The sequence below is a fragment of the Adiantum capillus-veneris genome, chromosome 7 (assembly GCF_014529385.1).
Source record: "Adiantum capillus-veneris isolate H3 chromosome 7, ASM1452938v2, whole genome shotgun sequence".
NCBI classification, from domain to species: Eukaryota; Viridiplantae; Streptophyta; class Polypodiopsida; order Polypodiales; family Pteridaceae; genus Adiantum; species Adiantum capillus-veneris.
The window spans coordinates 39,442,590-39,464,675 of NC_140937.1; the positions used below are offsets into that span (position 1 = coordinate 39,442,590).

The 22,086-nt window shown below is 44.4% G+C and overlaps 1 protein-coding gene across 1 annotated transcript in view; it reads left to right on the forward strand.

Moving 5' to 3' along the window:
• Nucleotides 1–19,824, forward strand: part of LOC147453712 (Tetratricopeptide repeat (TPR)-like superfamily protein) — a 46,208-nt gene extending 26,384 nt beyond the window's left edge. Inside the window, exon 2 of the mRNA XM_086515815.1 lies at nucleotides 18,973–19,824. Coding sequence (XP_086371941.1) covers nucleotides 18,973–19,754 — 782 coding nt within the window. The 3' untranslated portion in view covers nucleotides 19,755–19,824. The remainder of the gene's footprint in view (nucleotides 1–18,972) is intronic.
• Nucleotides 19,825–22,086: the final 2,262 nt, after the last annotated feature.

Below are 22,086 nucleotides of genomic sequence, written 5' to 3' on the forward strand. Positions count from 1 at the left end.
ACAAAGAAACACTTGGCTGCTCGGTTACGGCGACAACATGGTCACGCACACTAGATACATGCAAAGGATACAAAGTGTCCGATTTACAACCCTTGGCTACAATCCGGGCCCCTTTACAAATTTTCCACTTGCTATCACCAAAAGTGGTGTGATAGCCTGCATCATCTAGCTGCCCTGTACTAATCAAACTCTTCTTGAGTTGTGGCACATGGCGCACTTTGTGCAAAACAAAAGTCATACCATCAGCAAAGGAAAACTGGACACTGCCAATACCTGCAATGTCACATGCATAGTTGTCTCCCAAATAAACAGTGCCCTGCACCTCACCTGAGTACTGTGTAAACCAATCCCTATGAGGTGTTACATGAAAGGAGGCACCTGAATCAAGAATCCAAGTATGCATGTCCACATCAGAACCCATAGCAAGGGTATGTGCATCCACAGAAGAGGCATTGAGTACATCAGTGCTGCTGTCACTGTCACAACTACTAGCAACATTGATTTCCTCAATCAACACAGTGCTCTTCTTGGCATGTCCCTTGTCCTTTGCATCAGTTTCAGCACCCTTGTTCTCTTTCTTCCACTCATAGCATTCCCGTTTATAATGCCCTTTCTTTCCACAATGATGACACACAACATCTTTCCTACGAGATTTGCTGCGTGCCCTGTCCTTATTGTCAGATTTCTCCCTCTGTTGAGACCTGCCTCTCAAGTGCAATGCATTAGAAGACCCACCTGTGGTGTTCTTCCTGTTCATCTCTTCCATCAAGAGAGAACTCTCTACATCTGCATACTTAAGTGACGCACTTGAGTTACTAAGAGCTGTCCGGAATACATCCCAACTCTCGGGCAATGTGCATAGCAGAAAAGTAGCTTTGAACTCCTCATCAATCGTGAATTTCAGCTCTGTCAGTTGGCTGAAAATAGAATTGAATTCATTGAGGTGCACTGACATGTGCGTGCCCTCCTTCATGCGGAGATCCATAAGCTTCTTAAGCCAATACACTTTACTGGCAGCACTCTGCTGTGCATACAACTCGTCTAAACGCTTCCACATGCCCCATGCTGTCTGCTCATTCTCTACATTGAAGAGTAAATTGTCAGACACCGAAAGCATGATCGTGGAGCGAGTCAACTCGTCCACTTCTTCCCATTCTTCAACCTCCATATCATCCGGTTTCACACCCTGTAACTTAATAGGTTTCGCCTGTTTCTTCTGCAACATCACATTATAACATTGCTTCTTCCATATAGCAAAGTTATGGGCCCCTTCAAGCTTGCGAATGTGCAACAAATTGCCACTTTCATTGCTAGAAGCCATTCTGAGTGATTGCAAGCACTGAAACCCTGTTTTGCCGACCTAAACACGCCCAAATGTGCGCAATCGGGCAAAAACAGCTTGCTGTTACAGAAAAACAGCGAGCAAATTTCACGCGAAATCACCCCAAAAACGGCGTACATTCACTGCCAAACCCTTACCAAGGGTTTCCACAAGGTGTATACATCATTTGCTTGCTGAAATTCCCTGTTTTAGGGCAAAAAACACACCTGTAAACACCTGTTTTGCCGAATTTTCAGAACCTCGTTGGTGGAAACACCTGTAAGATTGACCTGTGAGACTTGCCCTACTGAAATTGCATCAAATTGACCCCGAAATTGGTCAATTTCAGCAGAAATAGGCTGCTGTTCGTCAGTTTTTGAAACCCTAATTTTGGGGAAACTGTCACCGGAGGTCGATTCTACACGGTGAGAGGATCCCTTCGCGACAGAGTTGATCGAAAACGGTTGAATATCCTTCCCGCAGTGAGCAAGAACAGAATTCTGATCTGTGTTGCGAAAATGGCTCTCTTGGAAACCCTAAAGCTCTGATACCATGTGTGGGGTAGCAGGAGAGAGAGCCCACTTGCTACTCTATGCAATGAGAGTGAAGGAGAAGAGGAGAGTGGCGCAGAAGAAGCACACGCAGAGAAAAAATACGTGAGAGAGAGAGAGAACTCGTAGAAGTTTGGGAAAAGTCACAATAGTCATTTTGGGCTTGACCTTTGAGTATATGAGTAAGTGACTAGGGGGCCATTCACACTTGGGCCCCCTCACTTATAAGTCTTTTAACTTATAAGTTAATAAGTACAAGGCACTTAGGCCTTTATTCCCTAACAGGCCGCGCCGAAAGCGACACAAAGTCTTTTGTGGCTCCTTCCTTGCTTCAACTTCGTCTAGAGACCTGCTTCTTTCGTCTTCAAGAATCTCCATGGCTGAAAATTCTTGAAACCATTTCCAACACAAAACCATGAACATACTATTCCATGTAAAGTGAGTGGAAAAAATCTTGTCTTCCTCAAAAGACTGTGCATGCAATGTGGATGAACAAAGAAACGGAGTGCTAAACCGTTCACCACATACACGCAAACAATGAGATCAAATCTTTCTCCTATGATCTAGAGCAATCAACTGTGGCAATTCACAACGGAAATGCCCATGCTTGGTGCGATCGAATCTTTCTCTTATGATCTAGAGCAATCAACTGTGGCAATTCACAACGGAAATGCCTATGCTTGGTGCTCATACTTTCATGTGCTCGTTTAGAAACTGTGTCATTCCAAGGAAGAGACATGGAATGTGACTTCCTTACATACATACTTTCCGCATACATTCGTGCTCATCCATGAGAGAAACGTGTTCAACATACAATGTCATGCCTAGGAAAAGGGATCACATAACAATGTTGACTAAAATACAGGAAATGATCACGAATGAAACACTCGAACAATGCGTGCGTATCAATCATGCGAACACATAATACTTCCTCTGAGGGTTCTTTGGACCTAGGCTCGAGAGCCAAGATCGGTTCTTCGTGATTGATCGAATCTACAACGAGGTTAGCTTTGCTAGAAAAAGCATTCACTAACACCTCATCCTGGTGAACAATCACATCTTCTTCATGCAACTCATCATGCTTGTGAGAAATCACATCTTGATCATGCAAATCATCATGTAAATCATTATCATTCAAATCTTCATGCTTCTCATAATCATGCAAATTCTGTGTCATGCTGTGGAGAAAAAAAGACTGAGAGAGTCTCCTTCTCCTGAATCCTTTCAATCTTGTCCTGCATATTAGCAATGAGAGATGGAGAATGAGCAATGTCCTCTCCATGAATGACAATAGGAGAATCACTTGTGGCATTGAGAGTTATAGTGTTAGTCTTAAAATCCATGAGAGCGTCATTATCACGAAACCATCGAATGCCCAAAATCATATCACATCCTGAGAGAGGAGAAACAACAAATCTTCTAGTGAAGGCAGTCTGTTGAATTGCAAACAACACATCAAGGCACTCCTCCGTGATGAGAGCGTCCATATCGGGATGAAAGCCAGAGACCTCGATAGGAGATCTCGGACTAACTTCGAGGCGGGCTCTCTCAACAAGAGAGCAACTGATCACATCATGCATACTACCTGGGTCAAACAATATGACAAAACGGTGCCCCGACGTACGACCATAACATTTAATGAGAGAATCATCAATGAGAGGGTCCTGAGAACTTTGGGACATACTCGTGTTATCATTCATTGCATTGACAGAGGAAGTGGGTGCCGTGGGTTCTTTAGATTCATTCGATTCAAGCTTAGGACATGTTCTTTTTATGTGACCCTTAATGTGACAATGAAAACAACTACCTTCCCTAGAATAAGTGTTTTGCTCTTCTGACGTGATGTATCCTCCTACAATTCCTTGTGTTACCTTTTCATATGGAGTAAGCTTAGGTTTAGCAATTGTGTTAGCCTTACCCTTAGATTCATTGGAAGAATTCTTTGCTGAGAGACTGTTGGAAGATTGGTTAGAAGACTTATCATTCTTACCATTCTTACCGTTCTGAGGGTTCTGAGAAGTCTGCGAGGTACTTGTGGAAGTCTTGTTCTCCTTAGGCTTTCCCTGGTTGTGCTCAATCTCCTGTGCGAGAGCAATCGCTACCGCCTTGTTGAGATCGATTGGATCGAGTACCTCGACATCGTACTTGATATACTCGTCTAATTCAAAGAGAAAAGCCTCTTTGCGCTCATCATCCGATTTTCGTAATTGAGTGCCTAGCTGCAAAACACGATTAGAAAAAGATATAACCGGCATACCATTTTGCTTAAGAGAGCGCCAGTCATCCTTCAATTGTGTGAGGTACTGAGGTGGCATAAACCGCGCCTTGAGCTTGTCTTGGAAATCAGCCCAATTGAAGGAAAGGGGCGTGAATCCATCGGCTTCCTCAAGGTGCGCGGCTAGCTGTGCCTCTTGCCATGCGTGGTACCAATTGATGGCATCACCGGCAAGGTACATAGCTGTCATCAAAACTTTGCTATTTCCTGTCTTCTTAGTTGTCGCAAAATAAGCATTAAATTGATGCAACCAAGAATGAATAACCGTAGCATCCATCTTACCATCATACTTACTGAAGGTCAACTTCTCTGTGATTGGATGGTTGGAATCCGCTCGTGGCTTGTGCCACTTGATGAACTCCCAGGATCTTTGGGTGGTTCGGTCTTCGAGGCAAGTACCTGTCGAACCAACTCTTGAGTTCGTAGTTCTCTTTGAGCCTCTCGCTCGATCTCCAAGGCCGCGCTTCGTGCTGCCGCTTCCTCCTTTCTTAGTTCTTTTCTTTCTTTTCGTGCGTTGCGTTCGCGTTCTAAAGCAATGCGATTTTCTTCTTGTTGTGCGGCAAATCTTGCGTTTCTTTCGTCGCGCTCGCGGTCCTCAGCTGCTTGCTCACGGTCCTTAGCTGCTTGTTTTGTGGTAAGTCTTGCAATTCTTTCGTCGCGCTCACGGTCCTTAGCTTCTTGTTGTTCTGCTTTGCTTGCGAGTTGTGCCAATGCAACCCGATTCGTTTCTTGTTGTTGTGCCATCATGTCCAACATCGACTTGACCATCATCTCCATTGGAGTTAGCATAACTCGTGGCGTAGATTGCGAAGGGGGAGGGTCGAAAAGTCTCCTGGTGGGGAAAAATCTTCGCCGCCTCTCTCATGCTCATCACTTGTATGCGAAATATCCATTCCGCTTCGGGTGACGACCATGCACTATGATCTTTGGTTCGTAAGTTCACGAGGAACTTGGGTTGTTGAGGGTCTTGGGTTCTTGGGTTCTTGAGGATCTTGAGGTTTTCTTTCGCTTGCAAATCGCGTTGGAGAAGGATCTTCTCTTCACTCGAGTTCTACTCTTTGCCGCGGGCGCACCCCTTGGCGGCCTTACGCTCACACCAAGGTTGTTTTTTCCCACCTCACGTCGATTGGTCGGCCGCTAAGTGCACGGTCCGCTCTCAATGAGTGAAAAGAGACACAAGGGGAGGCTGGACAAGCCCTTCTTTCTTGGGATTCCCGTCACTCTTCATCAAAACACGATTAGGAATCGACACGCCCAAGAGAACTTGGGTTCGTGCGACCTCAACAAGAAAAAATAAATAAATTCTTGTGGTTCTTGTGGTTCTTTCCTTGAGTGATACAGAACACTGCCAAAGCTCTAATACCAATGTTAGGTGCAGCGGAATGATTGTTTGCGCTTTGCTCAAGATGAGTGCTCCGAATTGTGCTCAAGGTTCCTTTTAGTTCTTATGCAAGGGAGAGCCTTCCGTTCTTTGTGAGAGAATGCTATGATCACAAACAAAGTGAATGGACAATGTGCGTGCAAGTGTATGAGACTGAGAGATAGAGAGAGAAGAGAGATACGACACCAGAGACGTTGTAAAACCCTCCTCCGAAGGCCCCACTCTCGTCGGTGAGAGTGGTCTACTTATGATTGCACAAAGTGGTACAATGCGGATGCAATGGACTGATGCAACTTGGGACTATGCCGATGACGACGACGGTGATGACGACAGCGACTTTAGGGCTGAAACCTGTGGTCTTCTAACTGCTGAATTTCGGGACTGTTTCGGTGGCTGAAAATGACTGTTTTGGCTGCGTTTTTATGGCTGGAAATGGGGGTATTCTGCAACCAACTAGGGCTGAATGGTCTGCTGTCCAAGAAGGCTGAAACCGCTGCTGTTCTGCTGTCGCTAAGGCTGAAAACCAAAAACGCTGAGGCTGATGTGTAGCGTTAGTAAAATGCTAGGCCAAACCTGGGACTTCTGCTGGCGATTGGGGGGATGTTGCTAATTGGACTATTTTCTTATTTTTAATGATTAAATCTCTTTTTTAGGATATTTTATTATGTGCACTAAGAACTGTTAAAAAGATTGTAGCTATAGGAATTGCCATCAGGAACGGACAACTCTGATGTGTCATTTGATGGGTGACGGTAAACATCGCGAAGGAGTTTCCGTAAGTTCGGTGGAAAGGGCCGGGGTTACGAGTGCCGCCGATGCGTCACATGATGGGTGACGGGTGCATCAGTAAGGGGACATCCCGTAGGCTAAGAAGGAAATCCGAACTGAGTAAGAAAATACGCGTAAGAACGCAAGCACAAGAATAAAGATGGGTTCAATGAAGCTTTTTACGAAAAGCAGGAACAGTCACGGGAGGACAGATGTTTTCCCGCGAGGAGTCTGTGTCTGCATTGCATCTGTGGTGTGTCCTGCACCCGGGGACGCCTGGAATGTGTCCGTGTAGCATTGTTTTCACTAACTGAGTGAGTTTTTAAAGTTTGAACAGGTTCACACTTTATTTTATAAAGTGATCGGTCACTTTTAAGTGACCGGCCCCGTTATTAATAAAATAAAGCAGGCAAGGCTCTTATAGAAAAAGCCAACGCTAAAACCAACGCAGGGGGGGTTGAATTGCGATTTTCTCTCTCTCCTCTCTCTAGAAAACGCGATTTTCTCTCTCCTCTCTCTAGGAGCACCAAGCTCTGCTTTTGGACCCCTATTCTTGCCGGGTGTCAGACCCTATAAAAGGGTAGCCAGTGTTTCAGTTTGGAGGAGCCGAAAGCAGCAGGAAGTGCAAGCGCTGGGATTCTGGAGTAGAGACTGGCGACGGAATTTGCAAGTGCTCGCGTGACGACTGAGTACGGAGGTTGATTCTCCGAGCAAGGAGCGACAGGTATAAGGTGTTGATACGCATTGAGAATTGCTGCTTTGTGTGGTTTGTTTTGCAGGAATCTCCCGTCTCACGGGAAGGCCCTTCACGGGAAGTACGGCTTCACGCCTAAGACCCTCACGGGAAAGTACGGCTTTGCGCCTAAGTCCCTCACGGGAAGGAACGGCCTTGTGTCCAAGCCCTTTACGGAAAAGCACAACCTTCGGGTCTAAGACTACAGAACGGAGGGGTTTCCTCGGGTTCTCGTGCTTGTATAAGAATTCTCCCTGAATAAAAGAATACTCTTAACGGGGGGGGGGGACCAGCCCATCTTCTGGTCCCCAATACTGTGTCGATCTTCTCCCTTCTCTCATGTTTTCAAAGAATTATAATTTTCAGATTTTCTAAGTGCTCGCGTATGCTCCCGTTTTGTGACAAGGGAAATCTGCAAACGCTAGGGGACTGGAGAGGATGGCGATCATGCAAGGGAAAACGCTGGGACTGATGTGTGGCGAAGGTGGGGGAAACCAAAAACGCCAATGGTTCCTGCTGGGGTTCTGCTAAGAAGGTGCCTGTTGAGCATGTGCTCCTGCAGCCTCTTCTGCCAGAAAGTGCTAACTTGGGTTTGCTTATATATTAACTTAGCAAAATTGCCCTACCTAATAAGTGAAAATACCAAAAATAGGAAAAATAGGCTAAATGCACTAGAAAATTCTCCTGACTGAATCTGATGGATTCTGAAGGGAATACTGATGATCATGCTGTGTGCAACCAGAGGATATGCATCTACACTCAGTGATTGGGCATGCACGGGCTACGGATAGACTCACAAAAGTGCCAGATCACTTCTAATCTAGACTGACCGGACTGATTGAACCCTGTTATGCTGTAGCTTGTCCACGGACACATAGGGTTGGGATGTGTCACGTGACAACAGGTTCCCCATACGGAGGATAGATGACATTCTTGATCGGCTTGAGGGAGCGTCATTATTTACAAGGATAGACCGAAAGAGTGGCTACCATCAGATATGCATGAGGCCAGAAGATGTCCATAAGATTGTGTTCAGGACAACATTTGGTCTCTATGAGTTTCTTGTCATGCCATTTGGTCTCACAAATGCTCCTGCCACGTTTAATAGAATGATGGACAAAATTTTTAGACAACATAGAAACTTTATGGGCACCTTCTTTGATGACATGATTGTCTAGTCTGAAGAGGAGCATAGGGATCACTTGACCGCAGTTTTCAATGAGCTACGCAAGAACAGGCTACTCATTAATGCGAAGAAGAGTGAATTCTTTTTGGAAGAGATTCACTTCCTTGGGCACATTGTTCCAAGGATGGGGTACACATGGATCCTGCCAAAGTGGAAGCAATTAGGTCATGGCCAGACTTGAAGTCCATACATGACATTCGAAGCTTTCTAGGCTTAGTTCCTACTACAGGAGGTTCATCTGAAATTATGCTGAGATTGCTTCTTGTCGCAAGACGGGCACCACGTGCCAATAGAGAAGGACAGACTGAACAGACTTTTAGCACTTCAATAACAACTGAACTGAAAGAGAGAGACGACACACGACACGGAGTGGCGGAATTCCACCCCAGAGAGTATTGGCCCCAAACCTTGGCGCCCCTTTCGGTATTTCTTTATATTGCATCAACACAGTACAAGCCGGTACTCCAGACTTTGCACCTTCTCCAGGAAGCATGCTAGAGAATGAGCCCTAACCTCATATTTAAAGGCCCTTGGCCTAAAAAGCAATTACAGTGAAAAGCCTTCAAACTCAAAAGTATCTGGTCCAAAAGCAAATCCAAAAAGCTGTCAGTGTAAGAGACTTGGACGTCAAGAATCAATTGCGACAGCACCAAATAACCACTTCAAAACGATTCACAGATCACAATAGATTTTCATTGGCCCGACAGAGTTTCGTGCCTAGGAATATTGGCCCCAAAGACTGGCGCCCCTTTCGGTATTTCTTTATGTATTAAAATCAATGTCAGAGTACAAAGAGCGGTTAGGGTTTCACTCTCAGACTCTGCGTCCAGATGCTCTGAGAAGTGAGGCCCTCACTACATATTTAAATGTTACAAGGGATGCCCAAAAGCAGAGCCCCAAAAGCTTGAAAGCAAAAGTAGATTCTCTCTCTCTCAATGAGAGTAAAAATAAAGCATATTCTCTCTTTATCTCTTTTCCAAAAAAAAAATATCCCACCTCCGCGATTTTCAGAAATTAGGGTTTGCAGGAATTTTAGGGTTTTTGGCAGAAATTAGGGTTTCTGTTGTTGGTAGCCACGTCATCACTTTGTGACATACCCCCCTCTTGAAAGCATTGTAATCGACCGCGATTACGCCTGCAAAACCGATAAAAGCCATAAACCGTCTTAGCAAACACTGACTGTTAGTACCTACGTACTAGGAACATACATGTACCAAATCGACAGTCACATCTCACGACATCACCAGACATCACATGACATTCAACATTCATTCGGATCTTAGAGCATGATTTATCGGCAATGTAGCTAGCAATCGCATCTAGGTCCAATCGGGACCTCATTGATGTCCGATTGACTAACCCCTATTGCAACCATGTCTATTCTAGATCAATTAGACCAAAATACTGCAGTCATTTCGTCTATCGGTTCCTGCACTTAAAAGAAGTCAAGAACAAATCAGTATCATAATCAGGAATTCCATTTCATAAAGTCATCCAGCAGAATACTGTCAGCTCTCAGTATCCTTGAAGCTCAAAGAGACATCAATGACTTTAGTATCAAAATCAAGGCATCTGTTGACAAAGGAGCGGAGTAACTCCCCTCTTGTGCATCCCACTGCACTAGACCTTCGGCCAAACTGAATTTCCGGGTTCCGTTTGGAGTAGACTATGCTAAGCCAAAGCATCGAGGTAAAGTTTCACAATCCGAGGAGTATCTGCTAGGTCCTCCTCCTCCATCCACTTCGCATCAAATGCAGGAAAGTTCTTGAACTTAACCAAGAACCGCCTTCGGACTTTACCTTTCTTTGTATCCCTATGTGCCAAAATATGTTCGGAACAAGGGTCTCCTCGTTTTCTTCCACTTCGGGTTGCTCATCAGGCTCCCCATCATCAGGCACATCACCCTTAACAGGTTTCAAGAGACTCACATGCAATGCATTGTGATCCTCCAAGTATCTGGTAGTTTCAATCGGAAGGAGACATTATTTATCTTTTCAGTGATATGGAAAGGTCCATAGTATTGCATATTAAGCTTTGGAAAAAGCCTCTCCTTTCCTTTTTTCTTTCTTAGGCGTGCCTTCTCAAAACGTAAGAGCACCCAATCATCCTCCTTCAATTTCAAGTCGCGACGATGGCGATCCGCTGCCTTTTTCTGTCGTTCTTGAGACTTTTGCAAAGTCTCGCGAACCTTGGCAAAAGCCGTATCCAAATCTCGCGAATATTCGTCCGCTTCAAATATCTAATCTTTCGTGCTCAGGAAGGATGGAACCTTCGCAGCACTTTCACCAATCGGCGTCTTCCCCGTCGAAGAGTGTATCTTGTTATTGTAGGGAAATTCCACCAAAGGTAAGTTCTTTTCCCATTGAGTCTTCTGATCCGAGATACAAGACTTCAATAAATCTAAAACCACTGAATTGGCAATCTCAGATTGCCTGTCAGTCTGCAAGTGGAACGATGGCGAGAACTGCAACCGCATGCCTCAAACGTGCCATGTAATCGGAAAATCATCGTGATCATTCTGTGTTCTCGGGAGATCAAAAATGAAATCCATTGCAATACTTTCCCAGGGGTGTGTAACAATCCATGTGCCTTATGCCTGTCAAACTTGACCTTCTGGCATAATGCGCACAAACTCTTCCACATCCTTTTTGAGTCTCGGCCAAAAGAAGTATCTCTCTACCCCTTTCATGGTGGTAGCAATGCAGCGGTGACCCGTAAAAAGGTGGACAGTGGCATTCAGTCATAACCTTTTCCCTCAACGGCTGTGTAACGCACAACATGGTTTTTCTCATCAAGTAGCCTTCGTGAAGAGAGTATCCTGCTCTACTGGCTCCCCATCCCGTATCCGTGTGAAAATATTTGCAAAATCTGTATCTGTGGCATACTGATCGACCATATCCTCGAAGCTCCTATGATGTATCGCGGAAATAGCCAGAACCAACGGCTTCCGAGACAAAGCATCTGCCACCACATTCTTCTGTCCCTGCACGCGGACAATCTGGAAGTGAAACTATGACAAGATGTTCGCCCACCGCATCTGCTTTTTCGAAAGCTGCTTTTGTGACAAGAAGTAGCGCAAACTCTGATGGTCTGTAAAGACAGTAAAATCCGCTTCGAGTATGTAATGCCGCCACTGAGTAAGAGCATGGATAATCACCAAAAGCTCTTTCTCATAAATCTGTGCTGTCATCTCCGGCCTAGAGAACAATCGGCTCTCGTAAGCAATGACATGGCCTTCTTGCATCAAGACTGCACCCAGACTACGACCACAAGCATCACAAAATACTTCAAATGACTTCTGCAAGTCCGGCAAAGCCAAATCTAGTCTTGTAGTCAATTTCTCTTTCAATGTCTGAAAGGCAGTCACCTTTGTGGATCCCCACGAGAAAAGGGACTCCTTTCTGTATCAAGATATGCAAAGGGGAAGCAACCTTTGCAAACTTTCGAATGAACTTCCTGTAGTACGAACACATTCTTCAAATCGGGCCAATCACGTATAGTCTCTATCTTGGCTGAATCCACTTGCACTCCTGCTGTTGAGACAGTGTGCCAAAAAGTCTCTGAAGCAGATGATCTCTGTGTTCTGCCTCATTCTTGGAGAAACAATGATATCATCAAAGAAAGTGCTAACAAATAGCTTGTACTCTCGAAAAATCCCGTCCATCATCCGGTTAAATGTCGCAGGAGCATTGGTTAAGCCAAAAGGCATCACCAAAAACTCAAATAATCCAAAAAAGTAGTCCGGAAGGCTGTCTTGTAGACGTCTCCCGTCGCGATTCGGATCTGATGTTATCCACTCTTCAGATCAATCCTGTTAAAGCACGAGGATCCTTGTAACTTGTCGAGTATATCATCGATCCTAGGAATCGGAAATCTGTTCTTGATGGTGATTTTGTTGAGAGCTCTATAATCGATGCACATTCTCCAAGATCCGTCTTTCTTCAAATCCAGCAACAGTGGAGAGCAGTACTGCGAAGTACTAGGCTGGACAAGACCCTTTTCCAAGAGGTCTTTCACTTGGTTCATAATCTTTTCAATCTGTACTCGGCTCACACGGTAAGGTGGCCGGTTCGGTGACGTGCTTCCAGGTATCAGGTCAATGGTTTGATCTTCAGGCCCTCTAAAAAGCAATCGGCATGAGTGTGGAGAAAAATCTTGGCGTTCTTTTGATCAGGTCAAAACATATTCAACCTTTATCCATCGTTCAGTTCTCTCCCAAAAGAATGAGTAAAGAAACTGAAGTTCATCAAGTACAATTCTCTGAGCCCTTCATTTATCAAAGTCGCTTTCTCGGCCTGGTAGTCAACCACGGCGTAGTTCTTGTGATACCAAGGGATCCTGAATAGAACGTCGCTCGCGTGCCCTGAATACCCCTGTCATTGCAAACGAAGTTTGCCAATGCTCGGTGTAATGGCAACATCCCATCCGGGTGCCAATCGAACACCCTTCGCCTGTGGCGTCAGTCTGTCGGGCGTAATTCCAAATCGAGCCTCTAATTCTCCGTGAAAGGAAGTCGGCCTTGGCTCCTTCAAAAGAGCTCCCGGATCCTTTACTTTGCCCCAAAAGCGGCAAAGTTTGTACTTTCATTGATTAGATTCGGTGCAGGTCCCACGCCATGTGGTACCAGTTTTGCTTTTCTATCTGCCTCTTTTGCCACGTTCCTCAACTGCTCTCGAACTCTCAGGCTTGTCGTCGTCTTTATCATTCTGTTCTTTCTGTGCTTTTTTAGGGCACTTCGCGGAGATATGTCCATGTTCTCCGCATCCAAAGCACTTCCCCTCTCTGATGAAGCGAGTTCTCTCCTCAGGAGTAAGCTTGGGTCCTGCATCCTTTTTCTCTGGATTGCTCTTTTTCTTTCTACTTTCATTCCCAGAAGTCTCTTCGGCTTGTTGTGTCATGGGCTCATGTGTGGGGTAGGTCAGACTGCTAGAGTGAATGGCAAAGCCCCGCTTCGCATGACTCATCAACTCCTGAATGAAGCTGACTTCTGTTCCAAGCAGTGATCTCGGATCTCTGTAGGTAGACCCAAGGTAAACCGCTCAATCTGTTCTTTGAACGAGATCTTCTTGAATGAAGAGGCGGGTAGAAAAGAGCTCCAGAATCTTTCACAGTAAGCATTGATTGTATCTTTCTTGGTCATCCGAAGATGGTTCCAAGCAGCTCGTATATCTCGTTCATATTCTTGCATCAACCAAGAAGAAATAAAAAGCTTCTTAAATTTCAGCCATTTAACTGGCGCAGTCTTGTTTAAAAGAACCTTGGACAACCAAGTACGAGCATTTCCCTTAAAGTAAGAGGTAGCTCTCCGAATCTTGGAGTGCTCTGAATAGCGTCCTCCCGCGAAAGCGATGTCAAACTGCTGTATAAAAGACAAAGCCTTCGAAGCATCTGAGTATCCTGAAAAAGTATCAAACTTGATCGAGTGGCCACCTTCCTTAAACTCTCGGACTTTCTTGCTTTTATCTTCGAGAAAGTCATACTGGTTGGCTTTGTAAAAATTCTTCTTGTTCGCATAAAAGTTTCCGTCATCAGAATCTGAGCTGTCTGTAGACGAGTCCTCATTAGAACTATAAGGATCTGGGCGAGATTTAGCCTTCTTTGCCTTTTTCTTGCCCTTTTCGAAGCTTTGTTTCTTGCTTCGCTTTTTACCTTTTCTGGCTTTGCATGAATCTGAAGAGCTAGAAGAACTGTCAGAAGAAGAAGAAGAAGAAAAAGAATTGGGTACTCCTTCAAATCGAACACGCTTCTTCTGTTTCTTTGCCTTGTCAAAAGTCGACTGACGACCCAAATATCCCGGGAAGTCAGTGCTTTTCTTCTGCTTTTTGGCTTTCTTTTGCGCGTCAAAAAGCTGGGCGATCCGTGCATCAACCACCTCTTCTAATTCCTTCTCTGAATATTTCTTGTGAGCAGAAGGTTTCTTGAGAGTGGGTTTCGGGGGTGGTGTAGTGGTTTTTTGCCACTGCTCATGCACTTCCTGAAAAGAAGTCTCGCTCATATATTTTGCAAATTTTGGGTCCTTCGCAAAATTGAGCATCATCTTCGTTGCATCGCCGATCAACTGGCAACGCTTCATCTCTCTTTGCTCCGCCTGAGTAGGCCGAGGCGGGCCATACTCTCTGCCGGAATCTTTGTTGTGATCCCTGCCCGCATCTCCAGATGCAGAGGGAGTCGACTGATTCTTTGCGTGAAGCCATAGGTGCCGCGGAAAAAAATTTTGGGGATCGGATTTCCCATAGAATAGAAATCGGCCGTGCTTTGATACCACTGTAATAGACTTGGACACTCCAAGTCAAGAATCAATCGCGACGGCACCAAATAACCACTTCAAAACAATTCACAGATCACAATAGATTTTCATTGGCCTGGCGGAGTTCCGTGCCTAGAGATATTGGCCCCAAAGATTGGTGCCCCTTTCGGTATTTCTTTATGTATTAAAATCAATGTCAGAGTACAAAGAGTGGTTAGGGTTTTACTCTTAGACTCTGCGTCCAGATGCTCTGAGAAGTGAGGCCCTCACCGCATATTTAAATGTTACAAGGGATGCCCAAAAGCAGAGCCCCAAAAGCAGAGCCCCAAAAGCTTGAAAGCAAAAGCAGATTCTCTCTCTCTCTCAATGAGAGTAAAAATAAAGCATATTCTCTCTTTATCTCTCTTCCAATTTCCTTGCAAAGCCAAAAAGCAGGGATTTGCGTTGCTCAAAAAGAAAAAAAAAATTCCACCTCCGCGATTTTTGGAAATTAGGGTTTTTGGCAGAAATTAGGGTTTGTAGGAATTTTAGGGTTTCTGCTGTTGGTCGCCACGTCATCACTTTGTGACAGCCAGCACAATATACGAAAATCCGTACAGTCTTGCCACGTCAGCACCGCCAACGTGAAAAGCGGAAATCCGTACAGTTCTGCCACGTCATCAACCAGCGTGATTTTTGGAAATTTGCCATGTCATCAGCCTACTTCGCAAGTTCTTGTGTGTGTGTGAGCCCTGCTTTATTTCCTGCTGCTCTGCCTCTTCACTTGGAGTTTAGGCCCCTCGGCCCACGTCTGCAAGTTGGCTCCCTTCTTCAGGGCTTTGACACGTCATCAATTTGTGACATCTCCGCTTCTTGAAAGAGAGTAATCGTCCGTGATTACAGCATATCTGCAAAACAACTCAGGTTAGCTCAAAAATTCCGAGGGACATTCCGAGGGACAATCAGTTTGCTCTTTTTGTTAAAGAGTTAGCTTCTCCTTTCGGCTCTTTTGATCAAGGAGTTAGCTTCTCCTTTCGTCCAGATCAGAACTCTTGATATTCCGGCGTAGTAAAATAGCCATCACACCCAGACCATTCTGATCTTCCACGGGTGTCTTGATGCACTAAAATTACATACCCAGGCAATCTCATCCAATTAGGAATATTCAGTAATTGGCACATCACAATGCAACACAAATGCTTACATATGCATGTTACAAGACATAGAAACATAAAGTCGCCGATGATCACTCCTCTCGCATAACCTAACAAGGTCCGGGCCAGGAGATATTCAACAACTCCCTCATCACTCCTCCCGCATAACCTAAAAAGGTCCGGGCTGGGAGATATAGAGGCCTTTTACAACCAAACGCCCCCCAGACTGCAGCCTGCGTCATTTGGAGGTGCCGAGAGTAACCATTGCTCAGACTTCTTAATACTCCTCCCGCATACAACCAAATGCTCCCCAAGCATCGGCCTGCGTCGTTCAGAGGTTTTCTAGCATATAACGGAACGTCTCCAGGCATTGGCCTGCGTTGTTTCGAGGTTCAAACAATACCAAAACAATATTTTTTTCACTTCTCCACCCGGGAGTAAAATCATGAATCATTGAAACCAATATTAAAACCAGAGTCAAACAGTTCAAATCGGCACCAAGACAAGTTCAAAACAGATACCATCCATTTCAAACAGATTCCAAACAAGATCACCAAACAAGATCAAACAGAACTCGAACTTAAAAAAAAACAAGCCGGTTATACAAGACACAACGAACAGCGCCACTAAGCACTCCCCTGAGACAAAGTGTCTACGGTATGAAGCTACTCAACGACTACCTCGTCACTGCCCGTGCAAATAACTTAAGAAGGTTTAGGCTATGAGCTCAGAGGACTGATACAACCAAACGCTCCCCATACTGTAGCCAGCGTCCCTTGGAGGTTTCAAGCATACAATCAAACGCTCCCCAGACATCCTGTCCGCGTCGTTTGGAGGTTTTCCAGGGTACAACGAAACGCTCCCCAGATATCCCATCTACATCATTTCGATGTGCTATGTGCGCACTTCACTTGCGCTATGTGGACAAGCTTCTATAACAGTCTAGCGTCAGTCATAGTCTAGCATATGACCTAGCTTGACACTTTGTGAGCCTCTAGAAGGACGTGCATGATCAGCTAGGTCATAGTTGCATACCCTCACTTGCACAGTTAAGTCACTTAAACATATAGGCATATGAACAGTCACTTAATAAGTGACTTTGACATGACATTTATTAAAAGTAGGTAGGGCAAATGGCTAAAAGAAGTATAAATGCAGTCCTAGGGGCACCAGAGTGAGGCAGAGGAGCAGTGACAGAGCCTCTACAGAAGCATCAGCAAGACCAGCATTTTGGCACCAAGAAGGCCAGCATCAGTCATCAGCCGATTCAAGAGCATGCCGTGGCTCTGATACCATGTCAAAGGTGCAACGGAAAAGGGTGAATCGGGTGATGATTTCGTCTAGAATGGCGAGCAAACCTCCTCTCGGAACCGGGCAACCTGTCACAAACTGTTGACGTGGCAGTTGTACGGATTTCGTGCTTTTGCGTTGGCAACTTTTGGACCAGATGCTTTTGAGGCCAAGAGCCTTTAAATATGTGCGAAGGGATCAGTCTCTGGCACTCTTCTAGGTGAAAATGCAGAGCGCGAGTACCGGCATTGTTTTGAGTTCAAGTAATATAAAGAAATACCGAAAGGGGCACCAAGGTTTGGGGCCAAAACTCTCTGGGATGGAATTCCGCCACTCCATGTCGCGTGTGCTCTCTCTCTCTCTCTCTCTCTTTTAGTTCAGTTGTTATTGGAGTGCTAAAAGTGTGTTCAGTCTGTTCTTTTCTATCGGCACCTGGTGCCCGTCTTGTGACACAGCCAATGGATCTCGGATCTTGGAGTGCTAAAAGTGTGTTCAGTCTGTTCTTTTCTATCGGCACGTGGTGCCCATCTTGTGACACAGCCAATGGATCTCGGATCTTTCGCGATAGATCTCCTCGTACACAAGCTCCTAGCGTGAACCACCCGCCGTACGGGCACGACAACCACCTGCAAGCAATCATGCTTGTGTATGGTGTCTACACAGGAAGGAGAGGGAGCGCTAGAGAGAGGAAGAGAGATCGCTATGCAAAAACGAGAGAGAGAGAGAGAGAGAGAGAGAGAGAGAGAGAGAGAGAGAGAGAGAGAGAGAGAGAGAGAGAGAGAGAGAGAGATGGTCATGGAAAACGCTAGAGACAGATAGAGAGAGGCTGCACACACCAAAATGCTAGAGAGAGAGTGTGTCCAAAACGTTGGGACTCTGCACTGGACAACATGTCAAAAAGTACGGGGGGGTCGCATTATATAGGGAATTGCTAGAATTGCCCTACATACTCAGAAACCCCACGATCTTGATAAATGGACAAAAAATGCCAATAAATATGTTAACTCGCTAAAAGTGACCCGGGACACACATTTAGTAGCAAAACTGAAAAACACTGGTGACTTTGACCCCGGGTAACCCTAGGAACAAGGGTCACGCCTCATACCAGCCTACTGTGTTGGCAATACCGTGGAGTGCATCGCTGAGAAAAGATATGTCTACCTCAGATACAGACGGGCACAGCCACATAATAACCCTCGCTCGCTAATCTGCTTCTGGGAGATATTGGAGGCACCACCGGATCTGATCCCCTAACAGGCTCAAATTTGCAAGAAGAGAGACCCTATTTTACCCCATAAAGACCTAGGAACAGGGGTCCTGCAGCCTACCTCTAGCCAGCCTACTCATACATGACTCAATAGGTTGGGTGTGGTATGGCTACCTGTCATACGACAGGGCACAGCCACAAAACAGCCCTCGCTCCCTAATCTGCTCTTGATTACAAGATTGTCTAGTTGTGTAGAATTTTCAGAATGTCTCAACTTTGACGAATTTCTCTAAATTTATGTTTTTAAGTGTATTGAACCTCACAAACTCAATCATGGTCTGCCTTCCTCTCAAACCATAACTGCCATGTAACCTAACCATAATGCCAATGAGGATCCATTGTCCAATGACAGCCTCCCTGTCCATCCCATAACCCTGATATGGAGGCAAGGGAGGAAAGGATTTGATGATGGAAAGGATCGTGTCACTTGACAAGCTCTTAAATAGACAATAAATCCCTAACAGGATTGGATAAAATATTAAAATGCGGAGGAGTGCTCAAGAAACTCATCAAGGTTTTTAGCTGCGTCAACTTTCCCTTCGCCGTTTTCTTTGTCCTTTGGATAGATTTTGGAGGATGATTGGTTTCCACGCATGAACAATCCTGTCCAAGTAACTTGTCTCATCCTTTGTGGCTGTTATAAGTGTTTCTTTTAGCAGCAGGCCTAGCTGAACAGAGATTACTCCTATGACTTGCAATAGGCAGACACTTCAAAACTACACTACACTTTGATTTTGGACATTGATTGATGCCTCTTAATGATGTGTACATTTGCTTTCTTTCCCTCTTCATTTACAATGGCTAGTCTTTACTGTTGCAGATGATGCAGGAAAGGCTTCTTCTATGTCGCCAACAAATGAGGTAGAGCCAGTGCAGGCAGAATCGGATACTGATTTTGGACATTTTGTCTCAGGAATGAGTGCTGCCTTACATGACCTGGGAGGTTCAACCAGAAATGTGGAGGGCATTTTTAGAAGTGATGCAAATCTTCAGAAACGGTGGCAGCATAGGCAGGAAATCATCATCAATTGTATCATAAGTCACCACCTGAATCGAAAGGATTTTCTTCTTGTTTTGACTTGGTTTAAGGAGCTCTTCAAATTGCACCCATCAGATCCATGGTTGCTTTCAAAGCTAGGGTATGTGCAGCTACAAATGGGGGATTTAACTGGTGCTAGCTACACCTTCTCAGAAGCCAGGAACATCATCGGTAAGTTTGAAGCGGAAAATTCAGGGCAATCATCTGCATTGAAAGGATTGGATTGTCGAAATAGAGGTCTTGAACATGTGGTACTTAAGCAATACAGTGAAGCTGTCAAAGAGTTTGATTTGGCTCTTTCAATCAACCCCATAGATATTATCTCTGCCAACAACAAGGCATTGTGCTACATGTACAACCGGGATCTTATTGGTTCATCTAAAGTATTAGAAAGTATACTAGATAAGGCTCCTCTTGTTGCCCTTAATGAAAGCCTTGTGCTCAACCTTTGCAGCATGTATGAGCTAGCTTTCGTTCATAATGTGCAGACAAAAAAGAATCTAAGTGATTGGATCCAACAAATTGCACCAGGTGATTTTGATTTTAGCTGTACTCGGTTATAAATGTATCAAGAGCTATCATTCTTGCGAACAATTTGTAGTTGTTTTTCCCTCATAACAGCACCATTCTATCTATAGCAAAGCTGTGAAGAAGTAGCTCTGGTAAGCAGCAGAGCCTTTGAAATAATTTGAAGCTTTCTCTGGCATTGGCCAGATGGGAGCATGCTCGTATTAGTCAACTTTCTTTTTGTAGGAGCTGGGTGTGTGGCTGCCTAGTGAGTGTTATGGTGTAACAAGAAAGAGGGGGGTCAAGTTTTTTTGAGTGAAGCTCTTGCAGTGGCCCTGGATTATACATCGGCTGTATAAAATACCTGGATGCTGCCTCTGCTAGACTGATTCGCTACAGAGCATTTATGGGCTACCATTCCTCTTGCAAGAGGCATGAATATAGCACTCAAGTGGTGCTGTGAACCAAAATTTTCCACCTTGAGGATTTTGCACGTTGAATGCTTATGGGCTCACAGAAAAGGAGTTGACAAGCTACTGATGTTTTGCATTTGGGCAGATAGACCTGGTTTGGGTTTGTGATTTAATTCATATGTTCTTTGGCTCCATGCCTTCGAGTGAATGGATTGCTCGGCAGATTTGACTAGGGAATCCTTAAAGACCTGCTGCAGGTCATGCGTTGTCTCATAAATTTGTGGCAAGGTTCCTGGAAGGCAACTTCTTTACACTGTCCAAGGCATTCACCTTAAGTATACCGTTGGGTCTTGATGATTAATGCCAGCCGTAGCTTTTTACTTCAGAACTATGTAGTGATGCTATTTGAGCTGTTAGGGCAGTGCAAGGGCAAAGTTGGAGCATCTGGAAGTTGTGTGCCTACTACCTTCATATGCCATGTCAAATCTTTGGAATGAGTTTCGAAAAACCAAAGTTTGCCACGCTGTTAGCATTTTAAAAATTGTATTATTTTTCATTCAAAACTTACATGCCTTCTTATTGTTCTTGAAACTTCAAAATCAATCTCTCTAGTTTAGGTTCAAAATACATTGGGCAAGTGTCCATGACAGCCCCTCCAAGTAATCACCTCACTGTAGTAATTCCTCCAAGTTCTCTTAGGGTGTTGGGGTAAAGGTGGCATGTGCCTTGCCTCGAGGGCGGATGTTCAATGTCCATTGACTTTAGTGATTGTTGGCCTTATTTTTTCTACATAAAAGAATAAGGGGTCTCACTCATTTTACTAGTGAGTACTCCACCCACACCCACATAGTCTCACGCTACACTCACCGCATGCGTGCATGCGTGCGTGCACACACACACACACACACACACCCCTACACCACACAGCTTCCATAGTGACATGCTCTTCAACTAGTGTCAAAGCAGGTTTTTGGGGTTAAAGACGGGTGAACCTTTTTCGGACACAATATTTAGCTACCCACTCTTCTCCGTATTCATTTTACATATATAAGGAATAAGGAGCACTCTCATACATTCTTAATTTCTCTATTTAATCCTTCCTAATTTGCTAGTACATGGCTTGACCTACGGTACATAACGATTGATAATGCTTAGTGGAATGGAATATCTAACTGTTTAATTTAATACCAACCTGATTCAATTTTCATTAAGTCCTCCAAAATCAAACAGTCTGCTAGTTAGTCTATCTATTGAAATGGGCTTTCAATTTCTTGCTCCTACTTGTCACAACAATCGAGTGTATCATTACCACAAGCATATACAATGAATGATGGCAAAAAAATTTAGTCCCAAATTGAAGAAATGGCCAAAAGACCAATCTGCAACCTTCGATAGGTGCTTAACCCTCGCCAATCAATTTTTTTAGAAATTCCTACTTTGGTTAGCAGGAGGTAATAAGAGCAATTATTATCCACTAGCTTAGAAAAAAACTTTTTTGTACTTTTGTTGCTACCACTGGTTAAAGATGTGGTCAAAGAGATCTAAGTTAATTCTCAACAAATTTGAACGAGTTTTGTATTTTCATTAGTTTGCAGACTCTAATACAAAACAAGTGTGAATCTCCGTCAAAACTATTCCAAATCACTTGAAATTGTACTCTATTGCTATCATTGATCAAAATTTCGTCAAAAAACGTTCAAAAATATCTTGTTTTGGCCTAGGAGATAATAAGCACGACTATTATATGCTGGCTTAAAATGAGGATTTTTTTCCAATTTTTGGTTCTATTCTAGTTGTACAATGTAAGAATAGGTTCCTTGACAAGTTTCACTTGGTTTGGGTCAATTTCCAAGTCTCTAGCCCAATTCTTGTAACTATGGTTGGATTTGTCACAAATTTGGTATTACTAGCACTAAATTGCTTCAAATGACACCAAGTTTGAAACATAAGCTGAATTAATGAGAATTTTGCAATT